Here is a 19302-nt window from a genome sequence, read left to right as displayed (position 1 = left end):
ACAAAGTCTAGGTCGCAGTTTTAGTCCAATCGACTTCAAATTTGGCACAAATATGTGTTTTGGCTCAGAATAGAACCCTATTGATTTTGGAAGAAATCGGTTCAGATTTAGATATAGCTCCCATATATATATTTCGCCCGATATGGACTTATATGGCCCCAGAAGCCTGTAAAACTCTGGCTTCGATATGGTATCGAAAATTTAGATCTACAAAGTGGAGCAGGGTATAATATAGTCGGCCCCGCCCGACTATAGACTTTCCTTACTTGTTTAAATACTAAGTGTGTGTTAAATTTTTATACCCTCCACCATAGGATGGGGGTATATTAAATTTGTCATTCCGTTTATAACACATCGAAATATTGCTCTAAGTCCCCATAAAGTATATATATTCAGGGTCGTGGTGAAATTCTGAGTCGATCTGAGCATGTCCGTCCGTCTGTTGAAATCACGCTAACTTCCGAATGAAACAAGCAATCGACTTGAAACTTGGCACAAGTAGTTGTTATTGATGTAGGTCGGAGGTTTGCAAATGGGCCATATCGGTCCACTTTTACGTATAGCCCCCATATAAACGGACCCCCAAATTTGGTTTGCGAGGCCTCTAAGAGAAGCAAATATCATCCGATCCGGCTGAAATTTGGTACATGGTGTGTATATGGTCTCTAACAACCATGCAAAAATTGGTCCACATCGGTCCATAATTATATATAGCCCCCATATAAACGGACCCCTAAATTTGGCTTGCGAGGCCTCTAAGAGAAGCAAATTTCATCCGATCCGGCTGAAATTTGGTACATGGTGTTAGTATATGATCTCTAAAAACCATGCAAAATTGGTCCACATCGGTCCATAATTATATATAGCCCCCATATAAACCGATCTCCCGATTTGGCTTGCGAGGCCTCTAAGAGAAGCTCATTTCATCCGATCCGGCTGAAATTGGGTACATGGTGTTAGTATATGGTATCTAATAACCATGCAAAAATTGGTCCACTTCGGTCCATAATTATATATAGCCCCCATATAAACCGATCACCAGATTTGACCTCCGGAGCCTCTTGGAAGACCAAAAATCATCTGATTCAGTTGAAATTTGGTATGTGGTGTTAATATATGGCCTCAAACTCCCATGCAAAAATTGGTCGGTATCGGTCCATAATTATATATAGGCCCCATATAAACCGATCCCCATATTTGACCTCCAGAGCCCCTTGGAAGCGCAAAATTCTTCCCATTCGGCTGAAATTTGGTACGTGATGTTAGTATATGGTATCCAACAACCATGCAGGAATTGGTTCCTATCAGGCCATAATTATATATAGCTCCCGATATAAACCGATCCCCAGATTTGACCTCCGGTGCCTTTTGGAGAAGCAAAATTCATCCGATCTGATTGAAATTTGGTACGTGGTGATCGTATATGATATTTAACAACCATGCCAAAAGTGGTCCATATCAGTCCATAATCATATATAACCCCATATAAACCGATCCCGAGATTTGGTTTTGGAGCCTCTTGGAGGAGCAAATTTCATCAGAGTGAGTTGAAATTTGGTACATTGTCCTAGTATATGGTCGTTAACAACCATGCCTAACTAGGTCCATATCGGTCTATAGTTATATATCCATATATATAAAATTCAATCTATGTTTGTTTATTTGTTTGTTTGTTTGTATGAACCGAGTTGGCTCCGAAACGGCTGAACCGATTTACTTGAAACTTTCAGAGATCATAGGGGACGTTCATGTGGTGAAAATAGGGTACCTCATTTTTTGACACCTGGTCGCGGAGGGGGACCTCCCCTTCGTCGGACTTTTTGAAAATTGGACCAAAGTTGACCGATTTGCTTGAAATTTTCATTGAAGATTGGGGTTGGCATGTAGACAAAGATCCACTACTTTTTATTTCGATATTTGGTGGCGGAGGGGGGCCTACCCTTTGTTCGACTTTTTTTTAAGTACAGTGAAAAAACTAAAATTCTCTAAATTATCTGAGATTTAAAGAGAACATGTGGTGAGGTTATGGAATTAATATGGGGTACCCGATGATTTCATATGTGGATGGGGAGGGGAACCTCCCTCGTGCCCTACTTTTTGAAACTTGGAACAAAATTATGCGATTTGCTTGAAATTTTCATTGAATGTTAGGGTTGGCATCTAGACAAAAATCCGCTACATTATTTTTCGATATTTGGTCGGGGAGGGGGACCACCCCTTTGCCCGAATTTTTTTGTTTGAAAGTACAAACAAAACTAAACTCCACCGACTGAAATTTTACGGAAAAATGGGTTATGAAATTTATATCAGGTTCTCGATTTTTTAATAAAAATAAAAGGGCATAGGGAGACATCCGCTTCTCTTAAGTACATACAGAGAAACAATTAAACTTTTACCGAGTTACTTGAAATTTACAGAGGACTGGGGAGAGGTTACGATATTAATAGTTGAAACCTGATTTTATGATATTTGGACGGAAGAGAGGCCGCCCTTTTAGGCTTATAATTTGCTTGACATTTTCTGGGACGTTTACAAAAGATACGCTACATCACTTTTCGATATTTAGTCGGGAAGGAGGTCCTCCTCTAAAACTGCAAAAAAAAACAACAATTCTTAAGTTTTCTTGAAATTTACAAAGGCGGTGGGGGAAGGTTATGAACGAAGGAGCAACCTTCCTTGCCCCACACTTGAAGGAAAGTTTCAAGAATTTTCAGGGAAGGTTAAGGGTGCTATTCACTACGGTGTTTGTCGATATTGTATCGGGGAAAGTGACGTCCCTTTAAAACAATAGAACAAAATTTAAACATCGCCGATCTACTTGAAATTTACAGGGAACGTGGGAGGAGGTGATTAAATTTATACATGATTTTTAAATTGGTATATGATTTTTCGATATCTGGTTGGGGAAGGGGAAAATTGAAATAAACTTTGTCGATTTACTTCGATAGAATTTATAGGGACCATTGAGTAGTTGTGAAATTAATATAGGGTACGTGATAGTCCGATATCAGGTCGGAGTGGAGTGAAGGTGGGGGGAGGGTTCCCTTTCGTCCGTTTTTTTTTTCTTAAATTGAAAGTAGAGGGTTGTCCGTAAATGGGAACTCGGTACATAATTTTATGATTTTTGCACAGGCTTCTGCCAGACTTCTTTTTAGTAAAGAACTTAAATTTACATGAAATTGGCAGCCAACGTAGAGGGTGCATCATTTTCCAACATTTTAGCAAATGTTAATGTGGTAAATTTTTTTACTATTTTAGCTTTTTCCGATTTATTGGATGAGAAACAGTAATTCTTTGTATGTTATTATAATATAGTGCTTAATTTTCAGATATGTTGAGGAGAAGGATACCTTTCCTTGACAAACCACACTTAAAATTCACAAGAAATATAGAAGAAGGTACACCCTCTCCCGCCGTATTTGTACCTATAAACGAAAAATCAAGTAGTCCGATTTATTTAAAAGAATTCAAATCTTTTCGAATTTGTTTTCAGCACGAAGGATATAGTTGACTAAGTTAACGCAAAAAATTCCTCCAAATAGGCTTCGGAAGGCGCAGCGAAGCGGGCCGGGTTACGCTAGTATCCCTCATATAAATCGATTTCCAATCACACAAAAATTGGTCCATATCAAGTTCATAATTGTATATAGCCCCCACACACAAAAAAATATTTTTCAGATTCAATCACGAAATTAATTGATCCAATTAATTTTTTAATTGAAATGTCTTCAATCACGAAAATGATAGTATCAATCACAGTTTTAATTGGACATAGAAAAAATCCTTGATTAAAAAATTAATTGATATCATTAGCAATTTTCAATTAATTTTTTAATTGATTCAATTAAAAATTTAATTGATTTTGAATGCAAACCCCAATTAATTTTTTATTTAAAAAGGTAACTATTTTCAACTACTTTCTGAATTGGCTTAGAGTTTTTATTTGAATTAAGAAATGTTCATCACTTTTTTTAACTGACTTAGTCTTCTGAATTTGATTAAAAAGTTAATTCTATCAATTAATTTTTTAATTAAAAATTTTAAAATTTTCAATCATTGACTTAATTAACCTAATGTTTCTATCTTGATTAAAAAGTTAATTGTATCAAGTAATTTAATAATTGAAAAAACATTCAACTTCAATTAACTTTTTAATTGGAAATATTCTGGTGATATTTTTTTCTGTGCATATAAGCGACCCCCATATTTCAATTCTGGCTCTCTACGTACCGTGCAAAAAGTCCATATCGATTCGTAATTATTTGTAGACTTAACTATACATTACTTTTTATACCCTCCATCATAGGATGGGGGTATATTAACTTTGTCATTCCGTTTGTAACACATCGAAATATTGCTCTAAGACCCCATAAAGTATATATATTCTGGGTCGTGGTGAAATTCTGAGTCGATCTAAGCATGTCCGTCCGTCCGTCCGTCCGTCCGTCCGTCCGTCCGTCCGTCCGTCCGTCTGTTGAAATCACGCTAACTTCCGAACGAAACAAGCTATCGACTTGAAACTTGGCACAAGTAGTTGTTATCGATGTAGGTCGGATGGTATTGAAAATGGGCCATATCGGTCCACTTTTACGTATAGCCCCCATATAAAGGGACCCTCAGATTTGGCTTGTGGAGCCTCTAACAGAAGCATATTTCATCCGATCCGGCTGAAATTTGGTACATGGTGTTATTATATGGTCTCTAACAACCATGCTAAAATTGGTCCACATCGGTCCATAATTATATATAGCCCCCATATAAACCGATCCCCAGATTTGGCTTGCGGAGCCTAAAAGAGAAGCAAATTTCATCCGATCCGGCTGAAATTTGGTACATGGTGTTAGTATATGGTCTCTAACAACCATGCAAAAATTGGTCCACATCGGTCCATAATTGTATATAGCCCCCATATAAACCGATCCCCAGATTTGGCTTGCGGAGCCTCAAAGAGAAGAAAATTTCATCCGATCCGGCTGAAATTTGGTACATGATGTTGGTATATGGTCTCTAACAACCATGCAAAAATTGGTCCATATCGGTCCTTAATTATATATAGCCCCCATATAAACCGATCCCCAGATTTGGCTTGTGGAGCCTCTAAAAGAGGCATAGTTCATCCGATCCGGCTGAAATTTGGTACATGGTGTTGGTATATGGTCTCTAACAATCATGCAAAAATTGGTCCACATCGGTCCATAATTATATATAGCCCCCATATAAACCGATCCCCAGATTTGGCTTGCGGAGCCTCAAAGAGAAGCAAATTTCATCCGATCCGGCTGAAATTTGGTACATGGTGTTGGTATATGGTCTCTAACAACCATGCAAAAATTGGTCCACATCGGTCCATAATTATATATAGACCCATATAAACCGATCTCCAGATTTGGCTTGCGAAGCCTCAAAGAGAAGCAAATTTCATCCAATCCGGTTGTAATTTGGAACATGGTGTTAGTATATGATCTTTAACAAGCGTGCCAGAATTGGTCCATATCGGTCCATAATTATATATAGCCCCCATATAAAACGTTCTCCAGATATGACCTCCGGAGCCTCTTGGAGGAGCAAAATTCATCCGATCCGGTTCAAATTGGGAACGTGTGTTAATATATGGTCGTTAACAACCATACCAAAATTGGTCCAATCACACAAAAATTGGTCCATATCGGTTCATAATCATGGTTGCCACTAGAGCCAAAAATAGTCTATCAAAATTTTATTTCTATAGAAAATTTTGTCAAAATTTTATTTCTATAGAAAATTTTGTCAACATTTTATTTCTATAGAAAATTTTGTCAAAATTTTTTTTCTAGAGAAAATTTTGTTAAAATTTTATTCGGTTCATAATAAAATTTTCATCATTGTCAAAATTTTATTTCTATAGAAAATTTTGTTCAAATTTTATTCGGTTCATAATCATGGTTGCCACTCGAGCCAAAAATAATCTACCAAGATTTTATTTCTATAGAAAAATTTGTCAAAAGTTTATTTCTATAGAAAATTTTGTTAAAATTTTATCTCTTTACTTTGTCAAACTGAATTATATACGTATTGGATCGATCTTTTTGATTTAATATATACCACGTATGGACTTACATACAATTTAGAAGATGGTGTTAGGAGGTTTTAAGATACCTTGCCATCGGCAAGCGTTACCGCAACTTAAGTAATTCGATTGTGGATGGCAGTGTTTAGAAGAAGTTTCTACGCAATCCATGATGGAGGGTACATAAGCTTCGGCCTGGCCGAACTTACGGCCGTTTATACTTGTTTTGTCTAATATATACCACGTATGGACTAACTCACAATTTAGAAAACGATGTTAAGAAGTTTTAAGATACCACAATCCAAGTAATTCGATTGTGGATGACAGTCTTTCGTAGAAGTTTCTACGCAATCCATGGTGGAGGCTACATAAGATTCGGCCTGGCCGAACTTACGGCAGTATATACTTGTTATTATACCCTCCACCATAGGATGGGGGGTATATGAACTTTGTCATTCCGTTTGTAACACATCGAAATATTGCTCTAAGACCCCATAAAGTATATATATTCTGGGTCGTGGTGAAATTCTGAGTCGATCTGAGCATGTCCGTCCGTCCGTCCGTCCGTCCGTCTGTTGAAATCACGCTAACTTCCGAACGAAACATGCTATCGACTTGAAACTTGGCACAAGTAGTTGTTATTGACGTAGGTCGGATGGTATTGCAAATGGGCCATATCGGTCCACTTTTACGTATAGCCCCCATATAAACGGACCCCCAAATTTGGTTTGCGAGGCCTCTAAGAGAAGCAAATTTCATCCGATCTGGCTGAAATTTGGTACATGATGTTAGTATATGGTCTCTAACAACCATGCAAAAATTGGTCCAGATCGGTCCATAATTATATATAGCCCCCATATAAACCGATCCCCAGATTTGGCTTGCGAAGCCTCTAAGAGAAGCAAATTTCATCCGATCCGGCTGAAATTTGGTACATGGTGTTTGTATATGATCTCTAACAACCGTGCAAAAATTGGTCCACATCGGTCCATAATTATATATAGCCCCCATATAAACCGATCCCCCGATTTGGCTTGCGAGGCCTCTAAGAGATGCAAACTTTATCCGATTCGGCTGAAATTTGGTACATGGTGTTAGTATATGGTCTCTAACAACCATGCAAAAATTGGTCCACATCGGTTCATAATTATATATAGCCCCAATATAAACCGATCCTCCGATTTGGCTTTCGGAGCCTCTAAGAGAAGCAAATTTCATCCGATCCGGCTGAAATTTGGTACATGGTGTTAGTATATGGTCTCTAACAACCATGCTAAAGTTGGTCCACATCGGTCCATAATTATATATAGCCCCCATATAAACCCATCCCCCGATTTGGCTTGCGGAGCCTCTAAGAGAAGCAAATTTCATCCGATCCGGCTGAAATTTGGTACATGGTGTTAGTATATGGTCTCTAGCCATGCAAAAATTGGTCCATATCGGTCCATAATTATATATAGCCCCCAAATAAACCGATCACCAGATTTGACCTCCGGAGCCTCTTGGAAGACCAAAATTCATCTGATTCAGTTGAAATTTGGTACGTGATGTTAGTATAGGGTATCCAACAACCATGCAGGAATTGGTTCCTATCAACCCATAATAATATATAGCTCCCATATAAATCGATCCCCAGACTTGACCTCCGGTGCCTTTTGGAGAAGCAAAATGCATCCGATCTGGTTGAAATTTGGTACGTGGTGGTAGTATCTGATATTTAACAACCATGTGAGTTGAAATTTGTGGATGACAGACTTTCGTAGAAGTTTCTACGCAATCCATGGTGGAGGGTACATAAGATTCGGTCTGGCCGAACTTACGGCCGTATATAAATGTTAATATTTTCGTTTTTAGTTCTACATCCGCTTACAAAGACTACCGTAGTATTGTAATCACGGTTGCCACAGTTGGTACAATTCTTCCTAAAATGGTAGTTCTTTTTACTGCTTGGTAGATTGGTAGAATTCATAGTACTTCATAAATTTTCTATAGATAAATACAAATAAATTTTTGTCAAATTTTTCTATAGAAATAAAATATTGACAAAATTTTCTATAGACATAACATTTTGACAAAATTTTCTATAGAAATAAAATTTTGACAAAAAATTTTATAGAAATTAAATTTTGACAAAATTTTCAATAGAAATAAAATTTTCACAAAATTTTCCATAGAAATAAAATTTTGACAAAATTTTCTATAGAAATAAAATTTCGACAAAAACTTTTATAGAAATTAAATTTTGACAAAATTTTCAATAGAAATAAAATTTTCACAAAATTTTCCATAGAAATAAAATTTTGACAAAATTTTCTATAGAAATAAAATATTGACAAAATTTTCTATAGACATAACATTTTGACAAAATTTTCTATAGAAATAAAATTTTGACAAAAATTTTTATAGAAATTAAATTTTGACAAAATTTTCAACAGAAATAAAATTTTCACAAAATTTTCCATAGAAATAAAATTTTGACAAAATTTTCTATAGAAATAAAATTTTGACAAAATTTTCTAGAGAAAAAACCTTTGACAAAATTTTCAATGGAAATAAAATTTTGACAAAATTTCCTATAAAAATAAAATTTTGACAAAATTTTCTATAGAAATAAAAGTTTGACAAAATTTTCTATAGAAATAAAATTTTGACAAAAACTTTTATAGAAATTAAATTTTGACAAAATTTTCAATAGAAATAAAATTTTCACAAAATTTTCCATAGAAATAAAATTTTGACAAAATTTTCTATAGAAATAAAATTTTGACAAAATTTTCTATAGAAATAAAATTTTGACAAAATTTTCTAGAGAAATAAAATTTTGACAAAATTTTCTATAGAAATAAAATTTTGACAAAATTTTCTATAGAAATAAAATTTTGACAAAATTTTCTAGAGAAAAAAACTTTTGACAAAATTTTCAATGGAAATAAAATTTTGATAAAATTGTCTATAGGCATCAAATTTTGCAAAATTTTGTATAGAAATGAAATTTTCACAAAATTTTCTATAGAAATGAAATTTTCACAAAATTTTCTATAGAAATGAAATTTTCACAAAATTTTCTATAGAAATAAAATTTTGACAAAATTTTCTATAGAAATAAAATTTTGACAAAATTTTCTATAGAAATAAAATTTTGACAAAATTTTCTATAGAAATAAAATTTTGACAAAATTTTCTATAGAAATAAAATTTTGACAAAATTTTCTATAGAAATAAAATTTTGACAAAATTTTCTATAGAAATAAAATTTTGACAAAATTTTCTATAGAAATAAAATTTTGACAAAATTTTCTATAGAAATAAAATTTTGACAAAATTTTCTATAGAAATAAAATTTTGACAAAATTTGCAACAGAAATAAAATTTTGACGAAATTTTCTATAGAAATAAAATTTTGACAAAATTTTCTATAGAAATAAAATTTTGACAAAATTTCCTATAAAAATAAAATTTTAACAAAATTTTCTATAGAAATAAAAGTTTGACAAAATTTTCTATAGAAACAAAATTATCTGTAGAAACAAACTTTCACAAAATTTCCTATAGAAATAAAATATTAACAAATTTTCCAAAAGAAAACGACTTTGACAAAATTTTCTATAGAAATTTTGACAAATTTTCCAAATATAAACAATTTTGTCGAAATTTCTATAGAAATAAAATTTTGACAAAACTTTCTGAAGAAATAAAATTTTGCAAACTAATAATTCACGAAAATCATATTTTTGACTCTGACTTTCACAAAATCAAGATTTTCTTGCCGCATGAAATTGTCTGTTTTGTCAAATTTGTGAAAGACCATTAGGAAATAAGTTTGCTAAAGGTTTTCTCAAAATATTAAAATATTTTGCAAAAACTATTATACCATAAATCTGATATCGGCTTAAAACGAAAGATACTAAATCATTCGCGAGGGTACCACGGCACTGACCAGAGTGAAAAAGTATTGAAAATAGTATTTTGGGAATCCGAGTTGCATTCTTCATTGCGAAAACTTTTGAAATATGTCGAACAATAGGTTATTCTGATAATTTTATTTCACTAAATGTGTAGATCCAATAAGATTTTAGTATCAAGCGAGTACGAGAATCAATAAATTACGACTATTTCAAAATAGCAACTAACTGGAGCTCTGGTACCAGTTCTGCCATGGGTCCATCATTGGCAATTTGCACCAATTTCCCGTAGGGATAGTACTGCATTTTCCATCCCTGATGTACGAGTATACTAATATGAAAGACAGGTGACGTAATTTTAGAACATTCACATTCACAAAAATGCAAAATTCTCAAAATATATCTTAGACCACATTAGAAGCAATTTTATCTTTAGTCCAAAAAAGTAGCTTGGATCCCCAATTTGTGATCCGGAAGTAGTTCAAATTAGGATCATATCCAATGAATTTGACATAGACTTGTCATAGGACGGAAGTACTTCGTTTTCGGATCCTATGCATTGCTTTAGAAGTTGTGCTTTGGAAGTTCATTTGGAAGAAGAATTTAAAAAAACTAAAAACAAACATTTTTTCTCCAATTTCGCTTTTTATTTTTATCAGCATTTTTTGTTGCACTTTTATTTTCTTATCATAAAAGTTTAACAAGTTGTATAGCTTCCACCGGGAATTGAACCTCTGTCTGTTGGCACTATAACAGAACGCTTTCTATATATTATAATATATATTTATATTAGTTTTAAAATGTTGACACACGGTTTTTCCCAGCTTCAAAAATAAAATTCATTTTCATCCACCTGTCTTTCATATTTCTTTGCAATTTCATATTTCTTGTGAAAACGAAAAATCCCAAATAAAATCCCTTCACATTTCAATTAGTTTCTTAAAGCTTTATTTATAAATGCTGCCACCTTCAATTTAGCCACATTCATTTCAACTGAATCTTTGAGGTTTATTGAACCAAAATCCTCAACATGGCTATAGCCTAGCAATGGTCATAAAGAAATTAACCAAGAAAAACGTAACGAAAAATTAATTAAAATTCCAAATATGTTTCACCAACAAAGTTAGTTAGTTAACACACTAAATATACGAACCTTTTAAACGTAGAACATTGTGACCATGCTGCAAACCCACAGCACGCCAGGGATCCAAAAGACCATGGGTAAATATCACCCGTTGTGAAACATTCATAAGACCACCAAAAATATGGTTTATCCTCTCGGCTCGCGAGTTTAGTTCGCTGAAAGTTATTACGGTTGATCCATGGGGGGAGACAGTCTCAATCCCTCGTGCAGATTGGAAAACATCCTGACATAATTTTTGGAAAAACTTTAAACTAACTTGGCCCCCAAAGAGATGCGACGATGATGCATTGCTCAATGCTTGGGTTGTGGCAAACCAACCAAATTCATGGCATGTCTGATAAAACCAACAACGAGCTATGAAAAACGAAAAGCAAACATAAGCCAAACAAAAAAAAAAAAATAAGGAAAATCCACTTTTGGCAATTTTCCGTTTGAAAGCTGACTTACTTCCGCTGTAAATGTCAGCATCTTGCATAAAAATTGATTTCATTCCTTCGTAAGAGAGATCCAGACACCATTCCTCGCCATGTATTTGCCCAACTTGTTGTTCTTCAACATCAGGCGAGAATATTTCCTCAATGTATTGCACCAAAGCCTCTAGAGGTTCTATTTCATTCGATGTGAAACTCTTACAAATAATTGGTAACCAGTTACTACTCAAATAAAGGGAAATTAGAAATATATGGAAGTGTTACCCTAAAAGGACATGATTACCTATAGCTTTGCACTAGGACAGCAAAATAATTTCCCAAAGAATTGAAAAATGCCGATATATCCATTTCATTACTGGGATTGAAGCTTTGGCAACTTTTAAGACGCCTTAGCAATGCATGAGATGTAGATGGTGAAATTAGTTTGTGGCGTAATGATTGAAATGCATCTTCCAATTTATTCGAACATTTTAAACCTCCCAGCTCCTTAATAGATTTCATAGTGTAGGACATATAATCTGTAAGGAAATATAATTTTGTTAACTACTGAGCCTGTTGAGATCCGTGGAATGCGTATCAAAAGCTTAATCCCAAGGGTCGTGATGGAAAAAAATCAAGGATCTTGGCCCTGTTCGAATTTATTCAAACCTAATACACTATCCTTTTGTTTCTAAGGCCAATGTATGTAATGATATCATTGCTGCTGTTATTTCGTTTTGACCAATATCCCTTCTCACGCGAGTCCCTAAAACTCTGGAATCCTCACAATTATTCCGATCTAACATTCCTGCGATACCACATTGGTGAACTTCTCTCTTATCACTGAGTGCTGCCCGATTCCATGTTAAGCTCAAAGACAAGGGACCTCCTTTTTATAGCCGAGTCCGAACGGCGTTCCACATTGCAGTGAAACCACTTAGAGAAGTTTTGAAACCATCAGAAATGTCACCAGCATTACTGAGGTAGGATAATCCAGCGCTGAAAAACTTTTTGGTGTTCGTTCGAAGCAGGAATCGAACCCACGACCTTGTGTATTCAAGGCGGGCATGCTAACCATTGCACCACGGTGGTTCACCAATGTGGTATCACAATGGACTGAATAGTCTAAGTGAGCCCAAGGTTTCCTTATTCTAGCAACTCGCCCTATATACATAAACTTCCTCTGCTTTTATTCGGCGCAGTACAACTAACCAAACTCTAAGTGCCCGGTCATGATTCTCACAGCCTTTCTAACTGTCATCATATTCTCCTTCAGAAGTTCACTAATATTTTTCTTGCTTGGGTCTCTTTTTTCGATATATTCTAACCGTTGCACTATTCCACATCGATTGTCTCCAGTGCCAATTCATCGAACTATGGGATTTCCTCTTACCAGTCCACTTCCCTTTCGACTGTAGCACATCGATCTATGTGTCTTAGGTGAGCCTGATACATCGGGCTGCCACCTAACCTAACCTAACATTCCTGCGGGGCTACAGTTAGCAGTTGTTGGTCGTCCCAATGGAATAACAATATTTACCGCAGCTTCATCTTACTTCTATTATTGTTGGAGCAGTTCCAGAAGGTGCGAAGCCTATGGGCCATCCGGAGACCAAGGTCAACGCCACATGAAGCTAACGCCATTACACATGAAACTAACGCCATTACAATGGATTTGCCGATCTTGTTTCTCTCATCAGTGCAATAAACTCTGACACTCTTTCAACTCTTTCGATATTACATTTCCGTGGGACTATAGTCAAACTTGTTTCATGACAAGGTGTAGTACCTACGGTTGCAGTTGCCTATCGTCTAGCATCCCTTAAATCGTGGTGTACTTCTCTATTATCAATGCCCGCTGCCCTATTCCATGTTTAACGCAAACATTTGAGACCTCTTTTTTATAGTCAAGTCCGAACGACATTTCGCATTACGGAGAAACCACTTAGTGAGTCTTTGAAACACGCAGAAATGTCACCAGCTGCAATGGTCCATGGAAAGGGCAATAGAGTCAATGCCTCGGCTATCCGGGAAAACGAAATGAACACCTCCCGAAGGTAGCACCATGGCGATGGATACAACATGCTTTGGAACGATCGCATTGTGAATAGAGATGTGGTATTGGCTATGACGAGATAAGTCATACATGGCAGTGAACCAACGCAACAATTAACCGCCACTTGTATTTTTTCGTAGTGTGGTGACCTATGTGGCGCAATGTGACCCAGACCTGTCGGAATACTACCTTCAGAACTGTGATATATTCAAAGTTCTACCCCGAACCAACTTCATGGGGAAACTAACACCCCTCTCCCCCTCCTCTTGCGAAGAGGATCCAGGAAGATATTGGGTTAAACACAGAGTCTCCATGTGAAATGGGAAAAGGAAAATAACTTCCATATTTAAGGGAAGATTTTAACTCCATAACTATGCATCTTCTTAAAACAAATTTCCGAGATGTCCTCCTCAAACTTATCCTTGATCACCCTCTTTTACATTTTGCATACAAAAAAACAACAGATTTAGATCCTCTTACATTCATTCTTGATGAATTCCCTAATTTGTTTTCAAATTGGCCCAAGTTCGGGATATCCTCTTCAAAAATACAGCAGTATATATAGCTCGTGAATGCAAGGCAGCTACATCGCTAACACTCCAAGGTATTCTCATGCCTGTAACTCATCCCATAGATATCAACTTCCGCTGATCTTATTCGATGCAGTACCGCAACTTTAAATTCCCGGTCATGATTCCCACAAATCTTCTGACTGTCGTAATATTCTCTCTCACAGTAGTTCACTAATTTTGACTTATCCAAACTGTAAGTGTTCTGTCTTATCCTAGGACTCTCACTTTTTCATTAACTGACACCTCCATAACATCGATGAATTCCATAATTTGTTTCTTAGAAGGGCCAGGTTCTGTAACTCTTCTCCAATACATTGTTATCAACATATCGTAAAGGCAGTGTCCCGACATAATTAGTGCTCCAAGGTATCCTTATTATAGTAACTCATTCTATATACATAAACTTCCGCTGCTTTTATTCGGTGCAGTAAATCTAACCGAACTCTAAGTACCCGGTCATGATTCTCGCAGCCTTCCTAACAGTCATCATATTCTCCTTCAGAAGTTCACTAATATTTTCTTGCTTTGGGTCTCTCCATAGTATTTTCGTTATATTCTAACCGTTGCACTATTACACATCGATTGTCTCCAGTGCCAATTCCCTCGGAAATGTCACCAGCATTACTGAGGTGGGATAATCCACCGCTGAAAAACTTTTTGGTGTTCGGTCGAAGCAGGAATCGAACCCACGACCTTGTGTATGCAAGGCGGGCATGCTAACCACTGCACCACGGTGGCTCCCATCTATGTGTCTTCAGTGTCAAACCACCCATCATCGTGCTTTGCGTTATATCAGTCCAATTCCCATTTCGGCCCTTGTCCGCATTGTCAATTGATTTGCCTTTAAATTTCTTCTTCTTTCAGTATGCCCTGTCGAACATGCGGCATTCTTTGTAGTATTTTGCCATTACAATACCGTTCGAGGTCGTACCGAATTTGATTTTGCTTTCAATACTTCCGTACATGTTCATGTTCTCTCATGCAATATAGGTACTTGGGAAGCCCACATAGGCTTCATATCGCGACTGTTCACCTATCTACGTATTTTGGTTCCTCACGTGTGCGTCACTCCTATCCTTTCCTCCATCTTCGTATCAGCTATCTCCCTGAACCAAAATCGGTATTTGTGTTCCTTACATATCTGGCATGTTCCGTCCTTTCATACGTCTTCTTATCTATCTCCCAGGATATAACAATTACTCCCTCTACTTTTACGAATTCAATTTCGGCATCTCCCCTTCAAAAATATAGCAGTATATAAAGCTCGTGAACGAAAGGCAGCTACATCGCTAACACTCCATGGTATCCTCATGCCTGTAACTCATCCCATAGACATCAACTTCTGCTGCCCTTTTCGATGTAGTGCCTCAACTTTAAATTCCCGGTCATTATTCCCACAAATCTTCTGACTGTCGTCAGAAAATCTTCTGACAGCCGCAGCCTTTCTAACTGTTGTCATATTCTCCTTTAGAAGTTCACTAACATTTTTCTTGCTTGGGTCTCTCCATAGTATTTTCGTTATATTCTAACCGTTGCACTATTCCACATCGATTGTCTCCAGTGCCAATTCATCGAACTATGGGATTTCCTCTTACCAATCCACTTCCCTTTCGACTGTTGCACATCGATCTATGTGTCTTTAGTGTCAAACCACCCATCATCGTGCTTTGCGTTATATCAGTCCAATTCCCATTTCGGCCATTGTTCGCATTGTCAATTGATTTGCCTTTAAATTTCTTCTTCTTTCAGTATGCCCTGTCGAACATGCGGTGTTCTTTGTAGTATTTTGCCATTACAATACCGTTCGAGGTCGTACCGAATTTGATTTTGCTTTCAATACGTCCGTACATGTTCATGTTCTCTCATGCAATATCGGTACTTGGGAAGCCCACATAGGCTCCATATCGCGACTGTTCATCTATCTACGTATTTTGGTTCCTCACGTGTGCGCCACTCCTATCCTTTCCTCCATCTTCGTATCAGCTATCTCCCTGAGCCAAAATCGGTATTTGTGTTCCTTACATATCTGGCATGTTCCGTCCTTTCATCCGTCTTCTTATCTATCTCCCAGGGTATAACCATTATTCCCTCTACTTTTACGAATTCAAGTTCGGCATCTCCGCTTCAAAAATATAGCAGTATATATAGCTTGTGAATGCAAGGCAGCTACATCGCTAATACTCCATGGTATCCTCATGCCTGTAACTCATCCCATAGACATCAACATCTACGGCTCTTATTCGATGCAGTTGTATCGCAATTCTAAATTCCCGGTCATATTCCAACAAATCTTCTGACAGCCGCAGCCTTTCTAACTGTCGTCATATTCTCCTTCAGAAGTTCACTAATAGTTTTCTTGCTTGGGTCTCTCCATAGTATTTTTGTTATATTCTAACCGTTGCACTATTCCACATCGATTGTCTCCAGTGCCAATTCATCGAACTATGGGATTTCCTCTTACCAGTCCACTTCCCTTTCGACTGTTGCACATCGATCTATGTGCCTTCAGTGTCAATCCACCCATCATCGTGCTTTGCGTTATATCAGTCCAATTCCTATTTCGGCCCTTGTCCGCATCGTCAATTGATTTGCCTTTAAATTTCTTCTTCTTTCAGTATGCCCTGACCTATCTATCCTTTCCTCCATCTTCGTATCACCTATCTTCCTGAGCCAAAATCGGTATTTGTGTTCCTTACATATCTGGCATGTTCCGTCCTTTCATCCGTCTTCTTATCTATCTCCCAGGGTATAACCATTATTCCCTGTACTTCGACGAATTCTTTTTATGTTTTCAGACTCACCCATGAAATCCATTTTAGCCACCAATGGAGCACTTGAAGCCCATGCAACCTCAGCCATTTTCGGATATAATTTCATAAACCAGGCCACCATACTACCTGAATAGGAACAGCCAACCAAAACCACTTTGGCATCATGCAAATCACTCCAAGAAGATTTTTGATATTCTATAAAATAACGAAGATCTTCCAAAGACTGTAAAACGTTTAAATATTCTAAATCCTCCGTAGAAGCAGAGCTAAAAAAACATGACCGGCAAAAACTTAAGTCGATGCAAAATGCAATGCAATTAATTTCATCTCACCTCCTAGGCCAACTTTTGCCATAATAACGATGTTCTGTATAGAACATAATGCCACTATGTTCTTGAGCCATGTCATAGAAATGACCCCGGTGAAGAAACGAAGGAGTAATTTCCCATTCGCCACCAACCATTATGAATATAGGTCCTCCAGCTTGATAAAACTCTGAATTGACATAGTAGCGCTACATTCGATATTCGATAAAAAAAAGTCGGTCATTTAGATTTTCAATACCAACTGCATAAATTCTTACCATCATCCATGTTTGATTACTCAAATCATCGGCAATATCCGCAAAATGGTCAACATTTTGTGGTAACCACATTTCCTGTACATAATCCCTATGGTGGATGCTGACATTGTACATCGCCTCTCCCCTTAGGGGTTCTTTATGCAAAATTTTTAAAATTTTTGCATATGGATTTATTTGTTTGATTTCCAAATTGGCCAAACAATGTTGCCATAATGAAAATGTCAAAACCAATAGAACCCACATCAGTAGCCTCAACTGCCTCAACTCATCGTGAATAAAGAATATGGCGCGTTTAATCATTTTAGTAGCCCAAGTGCATTAATTTATTTGTATACCTGACGCTTTTATGCAGAATTTATTATTCCGGAAATGAGAAGCAGTTGTCATTTGTTGTACATGCAACAGCGTAACGAGCCCGCATAACCATCGGAATGCGCCAATGTCATCTACAGAAAGTGAAACTTTAACTTAATTGACATAAATATTGAATGGAATTTTTAATTAAATCCAATCCATTCATTAGTTACAAAGTTGCTGGTATTTAGGTCAGGTTTAATTGGGCGTGTAAACATTTCGTACTTTCGTTTTCTCAGGTGTCATAAAGGGCCTATGGATAATTTTTGGCAAAAGGCAGAGGGTATAGAACAATTAAGATTTACAAAGTCGGAAATGAAAATTTCGCGTGTGATTTATACGATTGATAGGGGGAAGTAGAAACTTCTTAGATTCGTCAGTAAGTTTGGAATGAGAATGAGGATATTAACCATCATAAAGAAAAAGAAAGTTAGGGAGAAGTTAACCTACCGAAAAATGATGTATATGCAAGCAGAGAAGGAATCTGATCACATCAAAGATGTTTCAAGAGCGTAATGTAATTTTTGGAAGGGGATCATGGACCTTTTTTTTACCGCAAAAATATAATTTCCTCGGCAAACATATACATGCTTTTACAAATCAGATTTATAATTACCGAGAAAATAACATCCATCTCTACGGGTAATGGATCAATCACAGAACCAGTACCGAACATATCCCTGGTATGTATAGACAGTCCCAGTACTGCTCAAAACGTATATCTGAGGACTATATATAATTATAGACCGATATGAACCTAGTTAGACATGGTTGTTAACGGCCATATACTACCACAATGTACCAAATTTTAACTGACTCGGATGAAATTTGCACCTCCAAGAGGCTCCAAAACCAAATCTCGGGATCGGTTTATATGGGGGCTATATATGATTATGGATTGATATGGACAACTTTTGGCATGGTTGTTAAATATCATATACTACCACCACGTACCAATTTTCAACCAGATCGGATGAATTTGGCTTCTCCAAAAGGCACCGGAGGTCAAATCTGGGGATCGGTTTATATTGGGGCTATATATAATTATGGACTGATATGAAGCAATTCCTGCATGGTTGCATGTATACCATATACTAACATCACGTACCAAATTTCAACCGAATCGGATGAATTTTGCTCTTCCTCTTTTGGGGCTCCGGAGGTCAAATCTGGGGATCGGGTTATATGGGGGCTATATATAATTACACGCAAAAAAATAATTCTTTCCTCCCAAACGAAATTTTAGACAAACAAAGTTCGTTTCTCATTTGCTTTTCCTTGAAAGGAAGTGTATTTGGAAGAAAAGTATATACTTTTTGTGATAAACGTTTATTCTTTTCCAGGATGTACAAACAATTTCATAAAGACTACCTCAAAAAAATTTTTTTCTGGCTACTTGCATTTTCCCTCACATCTTTCTCACTTCCACGAAGTTTTTTAGTTCTTAGCACCTTTTTCTGTAAC

General features: G+C 36.5%; 2 protein-coding genes across 2 annotated transcripts; both read right to left on the bottom strand.

The window, feature by feature from the left end:
• Window positions 1–10879: 10879 nt before the first annotated feature.
• Window positions 10880–13146, bottom strand: LOC142222341 (putative serine protease K12H4.7). The gene is made up of 5 exons (XM_075292445.1): window positions 13059–13146; window positions 11807–12041; window positions 11540–11745; window positions 11102–11446; window positions 10880–10989 (listed from the first exon to the last, which is right to left on the bottom strand). The coding sequence occupies exons 1-5, from the start codon at window positions 13144–13146 to the stop codon at window positions 10880–10882; spliced, it is 984 nt and encodes a 327-aa protein (XP_075148560.1).
• Window positions 13147–16860: 3714 nt separating this feature from the next.
• Window positions 16861–17784, bottom strand: LOC142222334 (putative serine protease K12H4.7). Its single transcript, XM_075292432.1, has 3 exons — window positions 17485–17784; window positions 17234–17415; window positions 16861–17167 (listed from the first exon to the last, which is right to left on the bottom strand). The coding sequence occupies exons 1-3, from the start codon at window positions 17782–17784 to the stop codon at window positions 16861–16863; spliced, it is 789 nt and encodes a 262-aa protein (XP_075148547.1).
• Between the last annotated feature and the right edge of the window lie 1518 nt (window positions 17785–19302).

This window comes from Haematobia irritans, chromosome 1, assembly GCF_050003625.1.
Source record: "Haematobia irritans isolate KBUSLIRL chromosome 1, ASM5000362v1, whole genome shotgun sequence".
Lineage (NCBI taxonomy): Eukaryota > Metazoa > Arthropoda > Insecta > Diptera > Muscidae > Haematobia > Haematobia irritans.
The sequence above is the reverse complement of the archived record's forward strand: the minus strand, read 5'-3'. Positions and strand labels throughout refer to the sequence as shown.

Excerpts from the sequence above, each read along its gene's own strand:
- LOC142222341 (XM_075292445.1), bottom strand. The coding sequence starts at position 13,146 with ATGGCGTTAGCTTCATGTGGCGTTGACCTTGGTCTCCGGATGGCCCAT. Across the intron at positions 12,042-13,058 it reads CTGCTCCAACAATAATAGAA|ATTATATGTCCTACACTATG; the intron begins GTAAGATGAAGC and ends ATTTCCTTACAG. Across the intron at positions 10,990-11,101 it reads CAATGTTCTACGTTTAAAAG|GCTATAGCCATGTTGAGGAT; the intron begins GTTCGTATATTT and ends GACCATTGCTAG.
- LOC142222334 (XM_075292432.1), bottom strand. The coding sequence starts at position 17,784 with ATGATTAAACGCGCCATATTCTTTATTCACGATGAGTTGAGGCAGTTG. Across the intron at positions 17,416-17,484 it reads GTAATCAAACATGGATGATG|CGCTACTATGTCAATTCAGA; the intron begins GTAAGAATTTAT and ends TATCGAATGTAG. Across the intron at positions 17,168-17,233 it reads GGCAAAAGTTGGCCTAGGAG|CTCTGCTTCTACGGAGGATT; the intron begins GTGAGATGAAAT and ends ATGTTTTTTTAG.